The sequence below is a fragment of the Martes martes genome, assembly GCF_963455335.1.
Source record: "Martes martes genome assembly, chromosome: 7".
Lineage (NCBI taxonomy): Eukaryota > Metazoa > Chordata > Mammalia > Carnivora > Mustelidae > Martes > Martes martes.
Window position 1 is genome coordinate 103,224 of NC_137894.1, and position 13,142 is coordinate 116,365.

At 63.3% G+C, this 13,142-nt stretch overlaps 1 protein-coding gene across 1 annotated transcript; it reads left to right on the forward strand.

Moving 5' to 3' along the window:
* Nucleotides 1–206: 206 nt before the first annotated feature.
* Nucleotides 207–11,787, forward strand: CHRNB4 (cholinergic receptor nicotinic beta 4 subunit; the record flags this gene model as incomplete). The annotated part of the gene is made up of 6 exons (XM_080808469.1): nucleotides 207–261; nucleotides 4,174–4,322; nucleotides 6,210–6,254; nucleotides 6,357–6,466; nucleotides 7,104–8,088; nucleotides 10,730–11,787. 6 exons carry the CDS (start codon nucleotides 207–209, stop codon nucleotides 10,868–10,870), a joined length of 1,485 nt encoding a protein of 494 aa, XP_080664595.1. The 3' UTR covers nucleotides 10,871–11,787.
* Nucleotides 11,788–13,142: the final 1,355 nt, after the last annotated feature.

Below are 13,142 nucleotides of genomic sequence, written 5' to 3' on the forward strand. Positions count from 1 at the left end.
CAGCCAGTCGGCCCCGCCCCTCCCCGAGTGGGCGGGGCTCAGGACGGCCGCCCCCGCCGGGCCCTCCGCGGGGCCCTAGCGCCCGTCCGCGCCGCCGTCAGACTCCGAGGCCGGCGCCCGCGCTCCCCGCCCGCTCGCTGCTCGCCGGCGCCGGGCTGCTCCGACCGCTGGGTTCGCCGCGGCTGCCTCTGCGGCCCCCGCCCGCCATGAGGACTGCGCAGCCCCTGGTCCTTTTCTCCCTGGTTGCCTTTTGCCGGCGCGGTGAGTTCTTTTCGGGACACGAGGGAGGGGTGCCTGTCGCGCCGCCGGGCAGCAGCGGCCACAGGTGGGGGGTGGGGGCGCCGCGCCCGGGGATGGCCGGAGGGTGTCCCGGCCGGAGGGGCGTAGGCAGGGTGAGTCCACTGGCCGAGGCCCCGGGGGCGGGCCAGGGCAGCGGGTCTCCGGGGTTTGGGGTGGGGAGGGCCTCTCCTCCCTGCGCACCTGCCGGGGCAGCCTCGACCTCTGGGCTCCGCTCCGGCGCGAAGGGAGTCTGCGGGACACCGACGTCAGGAGCCTACAGGCTCCTCGCCTGCCAGGTGTGGACGCCCGGGAGCACCCCCGCCGCTCGGCCTGGGAGAGATCGGGGACGCTCAGCCGGGACGGGAAGGGGCTGGCCCAAATCGCCAGACCCGGGGTGGTTTGCGGTGTGGGGCGGTCCCCTAAGAAACACTCTAAGACACCGCTGTCTCTGGTCACCCACCATTGGGGCTGGGCTGCCTGGGACAGACAGCGTGGCCATGGAGATGAAGCGCCAGTCCCTGACTCCTGGAAGGGAGACCCCATTGGCCCTCCCCAGGCAGAGTCCAGATGCGATGAGGCGTGCCTTCTCCCCACCTCAGTTTAACCCCGGGTTCCAAGGACTCTTAGCTCCTACTGTCTGGCCCAAGCTTGTCCTCTGAGCCCTGCTTGGCGCAGAAGACCAGGCAGGACTGCATCTTCCTCGGACAGGACACACCACTGGGGGTGCTGGAGGCAGGACTTCGAGGACACACAAGTTCCTAGAGGGAAATGACGCTCTCACCAAAGATGGTGTTCCCACGCTGTGTGCGTCCTGGCTTTGTCACCACTTGCCGGGTGGCCCGTGCCGTTTCTCTCCTCTCTCTCGGGCCTCAGTTTCCCCGTCTGTTCTATAGGAACGGCATGCCCTGCCTACGACCCTGGGGACTCAGATGTGAGTCCGCTGCAGTGTTTCTTGAGTGTGGTCCCTGGCCGCCTGCATCGGGGCTCAGGGTTACCCCGCACAAACTCTCGGGGCCCACCCCAGCCTCATGGGACCAGACTCTCCGGAAACAGAGCCTGCGTTTACCCAAGCACTGGGGTGATTCTTACACATGACTGGTGACATGCGGCGAGCTTTTTGTAAAAAGTAAAAATCTCAACCTTAAAAAAATCCAGAACTGCCTTTAATAAACACAAATGCCCTGTCCCTTTCCTCAGTAAGGACACTCGCCCCAAACTGACAATCACTCCACCTTCCGGAAGCCGCCCTTCCGGGGGATTCTGTCTTCATCACATTTTCAGATCAGACTTTGCCGACCTGGATGCACAGCACAGCGGAGGCCTCCAGCTGTGGCTTCCTCTCAGGTGTCCGCCCCTTTCTGCCCCGGAGCTGGTTTTCCAGAGAAGACCTAGGAAGGCCTGCCCACGCCTGGACAGAGGAGGCGCAGACCCACAACTCCTCAGAGTCACTGGGTCATGACTGACCCCTAGTGGTGGCCTCTCTGTTGGACTGTGTTGACCCCAGGGCCGGGATGGGAACCGAGAGGCCCGCAGGAGGCTCCTCCCATTCTGGGCCACCCTTGTCATGGAGGAGTGACAGGCCCTTATCTTTGGAACCCAGCAGACCTCACAGGCAGAAAGCAACCACTGTGCGTTGTTCCGGGCTCCCGCTGCCTTTTCGGCGGGGACGGGAGATCATTCCAGCCCACAGCAGCAGGGCCAGCCAGTCCCACCCCCCAGCCCCCCACCACACACACACATACAAGCGCGAGCAGGCAATAGTGGGGACACACTTGGCTTTGGTAACTGTACGGACTCTGCAGGACAGTCTCCTTTTGGGGACATTAGCAAGGGCAGGACAGAAGGCACTGGGGTCCAGGAGGGCCTGTCTCTGACCTACTGGGGCTCCTCGAGTAAGTTCCTTCCCTCTTGGGTCTTAGTTTCCTGGGTGAGAAACAGGGAACGCGCAAAATGGTCTGAGGTTTTCAGGACCCCTAACTCTGGAGCCCACAGCCTGTCCTCAGCACAGGGAGGGTCCCTCGGGCCGGCTGAATGCCCAGGAGGCAGGACAGCCCCAAAGGTGAGCAGCCTGAGTGTCACAGGGCTGCAGGGATGGGGGCTCCAGGCTTCCCCTGTCCTAGAGCACCAGGAGCCGCCCTGGCCTCGGAAATGCCAGAAGGGCTAGGTCGAGGGACATGACCCGCTTTCTGCCCAAATACCTGCACTGGAGAGGGGGAGGGACCCGGCTCCAGTGCAGAGCCACAGGCTGGCTTCCAGAGAATTCTAACAGCTGGCCTCTGGGAGGGGTCGGGGTACAGAGGCAGAACTCAGAATCTAGGACAGGCATCCAGAGGACCCCTGTGGGCAGCCCCAGGCGGTCGGGGGAGGGGCAGCAGGCAGCAGGTGCGCCCGGAGCCTCGTGTGCAAGGCACTCAGGATCGCATCTGCTCCAGATAGGCAGCGAGTTGGAAAGTGCACGGAGCCGGCTGGCGTGGCGACGCCCCTGTGACCGCGTGCCCAGCCCAGCACCCACACAGGGGGCCACGTCAGACCCCCTTCCGGACCATTCTGGACTCTCTGGCCCCACCCAGAGGGAGGGATTTGGCAAAAAACCATGCACAGGCCCGTCAGGGAAGGACCCCTCAGGGAAGGACATCGTGGGAACCCCATGCCCCACGAGGCCCAGCCCCTCCCCCGCAGCCCCACCCCCACCCCTCGGCAGCCTCGGCCCCTGCTCTCCTCCCTTCTGCTCTTCTCAGCCCTGCTTTCCTGCCCCACACCAGCTGCCCTGCACACCTCCCCGCCCGGCCCTTCTGCCGGGCGACCTTGATCTTCCCCAGAGTCTCCTTCCAAGACACCACCCCACCTCGGCCCTCAGCAGACACGTTCTCCCAAGACACCAGCTACACAAGACCCCGTCCCTGCACCTCACGGCCACCCCCAGACATGTGAAGGGGGTGGGGCCAAGACCCACACCCCGCTGGGCAAGACGGCCAGGCCTGTGGGAGCTCAGGGGCCTGTGCTCATCACGGCCCTGAGCCCACCCCCTCCTCTAAGCTCCGCACCCGAGTACCTGTCAGCTGGACCCCAGCACCTGGGGTCCCAAAGGCCCTTCACAGTCTGAAGCTCTCAACTCAGGAAACTCCCCGTGGCCAGTCTGTTCTCTCCCCGTGAACACAGCACCCTCCACCCCACTCTGCCCACGAAACCCACGGTGGCAGTCCTCCACCACCACACCGGACGGAAACGGAGGCAGGGGTCCCTTCTGGGGTTCTACTCACTGTCATCCCTGAGACCTAACACAGCGCCTGGCACAAAGCAGATGGCCGTCCGACGGCTGGTGGCCGTGGGGCAACGCTGGCAGGAGAGAGAGTGCTCTCGGAGTCTCAGACGTAAGACGGTAAAGACGGGGCAGGGAGAGGGATTCAGGAGCAGAGCGCTGACCAACTGGGGACCAGAAGCTTCAGCTTGAGGGGGGCAGGCTGGTGCCAGGGCCCAAGGGCTCACTCTCCCGCCGGCTCTGCAAGCTGCAGGCAGGGAAGGCCCCGGTGAGGCCACGGCCACTGTCACACTGTGTGGCACGTGGTGGCTGGGCAGTCGGGCGGGGCACCACGACAAGGGCTGTGGGGGTGGGTGGGAGGACGGTTGGACGGACTCGGAGCACAGAGAGACCGGCAGGCACCCCGCTTCTGGACGCAGTGTCTGCGTGTGGGCCGCCCTTCAGCCTAGTGGGCACGGGGGACAGGGTAAGAAGGGGCAGCACGGGGCGAGATGGAGCTCGGCTCTGCCTCGGTCACACTGAGGGGCCCCAGCCCCCTTCGCTACTCCCGCCACCCCCGGCCCTGTGGGCCGCGCCCTGCTTGCCCCTTCGCGGCCGGCAGTGAGGGCCCAGCGGGTCTGCCTGTGTCTCCCCAGGGGACTGCCGTGTGGCCAATGCGGAGGAGAGGCTCGTGGATGACCTTCTGAACAGGACGCGCTACAACAACCTCATCCGGCCCGCCGCCGGCTCGGCCCAGCTCGTGTCCATCCAGCTGCAGCTGTCCCTGGCCCAGCTCATCAGCGTGGTAGGTGCTGGCGGCCCGTCTGGGCCACGGGGCTGGAGCATGGGGCTGGGCGCGCCTCTGGCTTGGCCCAGGCTTCTGGACACGGTCAGGTCGCTCGATGCTCCTTTCCCATGTGCGTACGTCCACGATTCACTGAAACTGGGGGCCCGACCGCCTCTGTGCCATGACTCTTTGGTCCCGGAATGCAGTCCGCGCCTCGCGCCCCCTCCTGGCTGGGCGAGCCCTGCCTGCTGCGTGCCCACCGGTCCCACCGGTCGGGGCACCGCTGGGGACGGACGGACAGGACTGAGACACAGGAGGGTTCCTAAGTGATAGATCCTGAACGGAGGGGCTGTGGGGAAACAGGCTTGCTCAAGTAGATCAAACCGTTCGCTTGAGACCTATGCGTCTCACTGTGTGTAAATTTTACCGCAACTTTAAAAAAAATGTTTCTAAGGACAGATGAAGGCCTTCAGCACTGCAGATTAGCTTCTCCATGAGAACAACCAGAAAAGCAGTAACAAAATACCCCCTACCCCAAGAATCTCCGACCGTCTCGGGGAGCTTGGCCGGGACTCAAGGGACCAGGTTCTGGGAGGGGACCCTCCGTCTACGGCACCTTTCCCCAAAGGCGACGGCGGGTGCATGGGAAGAGACGGAGAGGCCAAGGACCTGGGGGCAGCGGCTAGTGCGAGCGGGGGCCCCGCCGAGCCTCGGGCACTTGCGCAGGGCTGGGGGACACGCACCAGCGTTCGAGCCCCACGGGATGGGGGGCGCTGAAAGACCACCCGCAAGACTAGAAGTGACTCAAGAACAACAGAGCCAGCTTGCGGACAAATGGAGGGGACCTGCCCCTCGAGCTGCCTGTCACTCCTGGGGGCTGTGGAGGCCGACAGGAGTCCCTGGTGCACAGTGAGACAGGAGGAGGCGAGAACAGCAAAAGGTGGAAGTGGACGCGGAGGGTTTCCACGCGGGATGGTCGAAGACGCCGCACCAAGTGCCATTAACGCGGCCCATTTTATGTTACGGGCCCTTGAGCACGATTAAAAATAAATAAAAATTTTAACAATAAGTTTTTCTGAATAAATAAATTTTCTCAAAAGGAAAGTAACAGCCATCTGTACGTTCAAGACAGTTACGATGACGGAAAATTTAAAGTTCGTTGGATGGGGCTGACAGCAGATTAGTAACAGCAGAAGAGAAGGTTAATGGTCTGGAAGAGACGTCAACAGAAAATGTCCACACAGACGACAGGAGAAAGGGCGGAAACCCAGAGAAGACTGTACCGTGGTCCGTGACGGATGTGGGGTTCGAGAGCCGACGGGGAGGATGGAGGAGGGATGCTGGGGACGCAGGGAAGGCGTGGGGGGTTGCAGCAGAGCAGCACCGTCTGGGAAGTGGAGAAAACCCTTTGAAAGGATCCCCTGGCTGCGGCGCAGAGACAGCAGGGGCAGGGATGAGGAGGCCTGGGGCAGAGATGAGGACCCGCAGGGAGGAGGAGGCCCATGGAGGAGGAGGACCAGGGGGGAGGCGACGGCGGTCGTCCAGCTGGCGGATGCTGGAGACGGGAACAGCGAGTCGGAGATGCATGCGGGCGGTGGGGGGTCCACCTACAGGACTCCCGGGGGGCTCAGAGAACGGCGCGGGGCATCAGAGCCAGTCCCCAGGTTTCTGGCCAGTGGAGCTGCATGGCTGGGGAGGGAATGCCAGCAGAGGACCGGATCTGGGCGACAAGCACAAGCTTTGTCCCAGACACGCGGGGAGGGAAAGAGCTCTGAGCCATCCCGGAGATGGTGGGTCAGCGGCTGGGCACGGGGCCTGAGCCCTGAGCCTTCTGTGTGACTCCGCGGGGTCTGTGCCCGACGCTCCTCCCACCTGGTGAGCGGATATCCCCGTCTCCCTCCCCAGAATGAGCGAGAACAGATCATGACCACCAATGTCTGGCTGAAACAGGTAAGTGCCCGCGGGGTCCCGCCCGAGAGGCATCTCTGGGGCCGCCCCCTCCCCTGGGTGGCTGCGGGCCCCCGAGTGACCAGGCCATGCCCGTCCGCCCAGGAGTGGACCGACTACCGCCTGGCCTGGAACAGCTCCCGCTACGAGGGTGTGAACATCCTGAGGATCCCAGCCAAGCGCATCTGGCTTCCAGACATCGTGCTTTACAACAAGTGAGTGGGGTGTAGGAGGGGAGAGCCAGGCGGGCGGCAGGCCCAGCCGCTGCAGGTGCTCGGCCCGGCGCCCAGCCCTGGGCCTCATCCTTTTGTCCCTCCAGGCGGTCAGGCTGGCAGAGGAGGTGGGCAGAGCCAGCACCTCCACGGCGGGGGGTGGGGGGGGGGGGACTGAATCCCGGAGAATGCGGGAGAGCGTCACCTGCTCGTTTGGGCACAGCAGGGCCCAGGGCCACTGTCCTAACCCTGAATCTGGTGTTCCTTCTGGCCTCCCGCCTGTCTTGCTGGCCTTGATGCTCCCATCGCTATCTGGGGGGTGGAGGGAGCTCGAGGGTCCTGTGGGGTCGCAGTGCTCCCGGCAGAAGCACGAACCGAGTTCAGGTCCTCACCAGGACTGCTCCCTAGTTTTCTGACCTTGAAGAAGTCACTTAACTTCTCTGAGCCTCAGTTTCCCCGTCTGTAAAACGGGATCGTGATAAAGCCCATGTCCGACGACCGTGCGGCCCACGGGAGCTCGTCCACGTGAGGGGCGCCCTGTGCCACGCAGCTGCCACGGGAAGCCTTTCCAGGGAGGGCACCCGGGGTGGGAGGAGGGCCGGCGGGCCAACTCGCCACATCCTCCTGTCCGTGCCCCCAGCGCCGATGGGACCTACGAGGTGTCCCTCTACACCAACGTGGTGGTGCGCGCCAACGGCAGCGTCTTCTGGCTGCCGCCCGCCATCTACAAGAGCGCGTGCAAGATCGAGGTGAAGCACTTCCCGTTCGACCAGCAGAACTGCACCCTCAAGTTCCGCTCCTGGACCTACGACCACACAGAGATCGACATGGTGCTCCGGTCGCCCACGGCCAGCATGGACGACTTCACCCCCAGCGGCGAGTGGGACATCGTGGCGCTGCCAGGCCGGCGGACCGTGAACCCGCAGGACCCCAGCTACGTGGACGTGACCTACGACTTCGTCATCCGCCGCAAGCCGCTCTTCTACACCATCAACCTCATCATCCCGTGCGTGCTCATCACCTCGCTGGCCGTCCTCGTCTTCTACCTGCCGTCCGACTGCGGCGAGAAGATGACGCTGTGCATCTCCGTGCTGCTGGCGCTCACCGTCTTCCTGCTGCTCATCTCCAAGATCGTGCCGCCCACATCCCTGGACGTGCCGCTCATCGGCAAGTACCTCATGTTCACCATGGTGCTCGTCACCTTCTCCATCGTCACCAGCGTGTGCGTGCTCAACGTGCACCACCGCTCGCCCAGCACGCACACCATGGCGCCCTGGGTCAAGGTCGTCTTCCTGGAGAAGCTGCCCGCCTTCCTCTTCATGAAGCGCCCGGAGGGTGGCCCCTCGAGGACGCCCCCGCCCGGCCGGCCTCGCCCGACTCAGGCCGACGCCGCCGGCGCCCCCCACCTCTATGGGGGCTCCATGTACTTCGTGAACCCTGCCTCTGCAGCCCCCAAGTCCCCAGCGGGCTCGGGCTCGGCCTCTGGCTCCAGCTCGGATGCAGCGGGCCCGGCCCGAGATTCCCGGCTGAGGTCGTCAGGGAGGGGCCGGCGGGACGTGCAGGAGGCTCTGGAGGGCGTCAGCTTCATTGCCCAGCACATGCGGAGTGATGACCAAGACCAAAGCGTAAGTCTTCTTGTCCCCGTCCCCCCCATGCCCGTCCCCTCACCCACAGCTCACTCCCAGGGACACAGCGCCCAGACCCTGGGGTGGAGTGCGAAGCCCAAAACGGAGCCGAGTCTCAGTGCAGCTCCGAACATTAGCGAGGAGGATGGAGGTACAAGGATCCCTTTGGGTTTGTCTTGGGGTCCCCAAAAGCAGCCCTAAGGCAAGGCCCAGGCACAAGCCGGTCACCTGTGGAGTGAGCTCAGGGAGGATGCAGGGGACACCAGGAAGGCAGAGCAGGCTGCCTGTGACTGCCTTAGGCTCTGGGGGCTCAAGGGTCTAGGGGAGCCCACAGCCCTCGGCTCCCACCCCCAGGGCAGAGGGAATCCGGGCGGTCACTCCCCAGCGCATCCAGCCTCTTGATGGGACAGAGGAGGGAGGAGCCCCAGGCATCCCTAGCCGGCGGCTGTCACTGGGCAAGAAGGTGACCCCAGTCTTGGGGACGAGGCTGGGGCAGGTACTGAGGGCATCTGCTCCTCGGCTCCCCTGGCTCAGAACAGGACAGCTCTGGAGAGTACGGAACCGGCCGTTAGATCGCCCTTGCTCGCAGGGTCATGACGTGGAGTGGGATGACGCCGACAGGTCTATAAACAGAGGTGACATTTACTGTCACAGGACAAAGCCAGGGGCGCAAACGTGGAGGGTCTCCTGGGTCTCGCAGGCCGGGCAGGGGGTCACTGCACACAGAGCAGGAAGGCCCAGCCTGGAGACGTCCCCGCACGCGTCCACGCTGGCCAGGACGGCTATGTCACGGGGTCACGCATGCCCTCCTTCCAACCCCTCACAGACCAGGTCTGTCCCCGTGGCGGCCTGCCGGGAGGAAAGGAGGGCACGGCCTCGGGCTCGCCCTAGTTTCTGGCGCTTGGCCTGGAGGAAGCTCCCGCTTCACCCTCAGAGGGAGAGCACATGACTGACGGGTGGTGGGACCTGAGCCCCTGGGGGCTGCACGCCCGCCTGCCAGTAGCACTGCAGCCCCGGCCTGGCCCCGCAGGACTCAGGGTCTGCATCTGCAGCAGACCCCAGGACACCTTCCAGCACGAGGAGCGAGGAGCACGGCTCTCGGGGACCCTCCGCTTTGGCCTTCTCAAAGACGCTCAGGGTTGTGCTTTCTTTGAAAACCAGCCAGCCGCTCGGCTCAGCCCGGCCACCAGGTCCCAGATGCCGATACGCGGTGCGGGGCCCAGGGCTCCAGGGAATCTCTGGGTGACCGTTCCTGGTCCGGCTCTGGGGCCACCAGGGCCACGTCGGAGTACGCCCGGGGCTCTCTGGGAGGCCTCCCCAAGCTCACACTGAAACCCAGACCCCCAGGCTGCACGAGCATGTGCCACTGAGAAGCCTACTGTCCGTGCTCCTGGCCGAGCAGCCCCCCGCCCTGAGTGCTCTCCTCTAAAGGCCCTGCTTGGGCACTCACAGGCCCCTCGCCGTTTCTGATGCAATTAAATAAAAGCCAGGCGGGGTCCCCCGTTATTGTGATCACCGTTTCCCAGAACTCCAAGCACACACCGGGTGCTCCGCCAGGTCCAGGCCTACATCCCGGCCAAGACCCCGGGAACCGTGGCAAGAGGCACCTACCTATGCAAACCCCACTGCATGTCGGGGAGCTGAGGCTCAGAGATGGTGCTGCCTGGCCCGCGGCCAAGCCACGTGTGTCCACACTGCCTCACCTGCCCCCAGCACCTGCCAGCCACCCTCCTCAAGCCCAGCGTGTCCCCCTCGGAGCACGGCTACCCCTCCGCCAGCCCAGGCTGCAGCTCAGCTCCAACACCTGCACTCCCCTCCCCCACCGCGGGATTAAACTGTAAATAGCACACAAATATAAAAAGAGGAAGAAAGACACACACACCAAAGATACGGTCCTCTGAAACGAAACCCAAGAGAGCCAAGCAGAGGCCGCACGGGGCATGCTGCTCGGGGCCTTCCGATCCCAGTGCCAGGAGCAGGGGGCCTGACACAGGATCGCTCTGGAGGGGCCCCGAAAAACTGGGTCACTGATGTCAGCTCGTCTGCCGCTGCCCAAATTTGCAAGCCCAGAGCCTCTGCTGAGTTTGGGTCGGGCCACTGTCCAGCGGAGAGCACAGGGAGAGAGGTCACAGGGGCCTGGGGTGGGGCTGGGTGGGGGATGACACACCAGGGTACCCACAGTGGCTCTGGGCAGCGGGGGGCCAGGGAGGCTGGTCTCTGTCCACAGTGTTAGGGAACCAAGCAGATTCCGCAGCTGGGATGTCCTGCCCACCCCCCCACAGCGAGGTGGACCCCAGATCTTCCTTTGGGCAGAGCTCAGGTAGGAGACCAGGGCTGAAAATGAGACAAGGGGCCTCGCTGTGGCATGGTTCTCCAGCCACACGGCCCAGAGTTCCTGGTGTTGCTGTTACCAGCATCCTGTCCTGCCTGGTGCCCACGGAGTGGGGGGTGTCCTATGACACTGTGGGTGGGGGTGGGGCAACAATGCTGGGGGGGGTACAGGGGTCCTGTAATGCTGCGGGTGGGGGCGGGGGTCCACACCAGCCTGGGGGCGCCCTGGCCCCACAGCGACAGCCCCGCACGGGGGAAGGAAGCAGAGCAGGGAGCTCGAGCACCCGTAACAGCTGCTGTCTGTCCACAGGTCATCGAGGACTGGAAGTACGTGGCCATGGTGGTGGACAGGCTGTTCCTATGGGTGTTCGTGGTCGTGTGTGTGCTCGGGACAGTGGGGCTCTTCCTGCCTCCCCTCTTCCAGACCCACACGCCTTCTGAGGGGCCCTAGGCTGCTCTGGGTGCCCCAGGGCCACAGCCCCGTGTAGTGAGAGGACCCGAGTCCCTCGGCCGTCCACCCCGTCAAACAGCCACAGCCAGGGGGGAACAGGACGGGAGCCGGTGCTGCCCTCACGGAAGACCTCAGAGGACATGCAGGAAACCCCAGCAGCAGGGGCTTCAAACAGTGTGACTCCGGCCAGTCTCCTTCCCTGCACCGGGGACAAGGACGTGCCAGGAATCCTGCCCCCCCTCAGCCCCACTGTCACCCCACTGCCCTCTGCTACCCTGCCCACAGGCCTCCTGGTCTTCTCTGAGACCCTCACACACTTCAGGATCCTTTCCAGCTCAAAGCCTCTGCACTGGCCGTACCTTCCTCCCCCAGGGCCCCCCACGCTCCCCCAGTGGCAACAGCACCCCATGCACACTCTGTCCCAATGTCATCTCCCCGCCAGGCCTGCCCCAGTCACCCTGGGGACCGGAATTCTCACTTGGTGGTGTGTCTGTTGTCCACTTCTCACCCACTCCCGTGTGAGCTCTGGGACAGCAGGAACCCAGTCCTTCAAGTTCACTGCACTACCCCCAGGGCCTGGGACAGCGCTCTGCACACAGCAGGTGCTTAATAAATGTTGAATGAACGACTGACTCCTGTTCCTTCTTCAAGCTCACACGCCCCCCCTCCCCAGCAGCCGTCCCGGCTCCCCTTCTGACGGAAGGACTCTTGGCCACACTCCCCAGCCAGGACACATGCTCCAGATCCAGGCCAGACTGAGCCGTCTCCCTCGCTGACGCTGACGCTCTGACTGGTCCTCCCACTGCTTCGCCCAGGGCCTGGCACAGGACAGGCTCGGGAAATACTCGTGCAATACAGGATTTTTTTTTAATTCCACTGTTTTCAATTATACAATAAAATTGGCTTTTTGTGTATTGTTCTCTGAACATTAACACACATGTAGATCCGTATCGTGAGGACCCGGGAGAGCTCGATCACCCCAACGCCTCCCTCCCGGCCAGTCCCTGGCGACCACTGACTGGGTCCCCACCCCAGGGCCTGGTCTCAAGAACGCCACACCCACAACCACACAGCATGCAGCGGGAGAAAGGGCAGCTTTCGTCCCTCACCATAAGGCCCTTGAGATCCCTGGGGTCGCTGCGTGCGCCATCCCCTGCTGAGCAGTGAGATGTCCGGCCCGCGAAGGACACACATTCAGGTAGTGACTGGTCTGGGGCAGCTGTGATCAGAGCCGCGGTAAAGCACTCAGGTGGTTGACATGCTGTGTGATCGAGAGTTTTCACTCCTCTAGAGAGGTGCCCTGGAGTGGACTCACCGGGCTGCGTGGGGAATGGCTGCTGGACCTCCAGGACCCAGTCGGACACGGCTGTGGAGCGGCCGGGCCGCCCTGCGTCCCCACCGGCAAGCAGCAGGAGAGCCACTGGGGGGCCGTCCGCTCGGGCTATGGGTTTATCTCCGCCATCCCCATAGGTGCTGAATCAGCTCTGAAACTGCTTTCCCCGACAGCCAACATTGTGGAACATCTTTTCATGGGATTTGGGGGTTTTTGCCTACGTACACCTTATTTGGTGAAGTGTCTGTTTAACTCCTCTGCTCACTCTTTAAACTGGGTTTCAGTTTTCTTACTGTTGAGATTTTAAAAACAACTTCATTAAGGTATAACACACCTATTACAACACCCACCCACTTTACCTGTACAATTCAATGAGTTTTAGTAAGTTTATCACCATAAACACTCGCGTCACCCACACAAGACTCTCACACGTCTCTACTCTGCTTTCTGAGTTTTGAGGCTTCTGTGTACCTTCCGGATACAAGTCCTTCGTTGTGTGTCCCACTTGCAGTATTTTCCAAATGCAGGAGCTTTTGCCTAGAGCATGAGAAAGCCCTAAATGGGCACCTGAGAGATGGGCCCCAATTCTTACACTTCCTGGGTCCTGCAAAATGCCTCCTTTCGTTGGGGGTTGAGGCAACGCATTCCGGAAGTAATAAAGAGACTCCCTTGCAGGTGCAACCCCCCACCGCAGGTGCAACCCCCCTCCGCGAGTAGGTAGTCAGAGGAGCTGGATGCCCCGGGCGGGGGGTGCTGGGGGGCAGGGCGGCCGGCGGCCCCCGGTGCAGATGCGCGGCTCCATTTCCAAGCCTCACTCCTTAGTTTCTTTTTCTCTGTCATCAGGGAGCGTTTCGAACCCATGGTACGGAGCGCGGTCTAGCAAACACGCAAGTCCCCCTCCCGCCTCCACAAGCGCCCACGGGCGGCGGACCCGCTTTC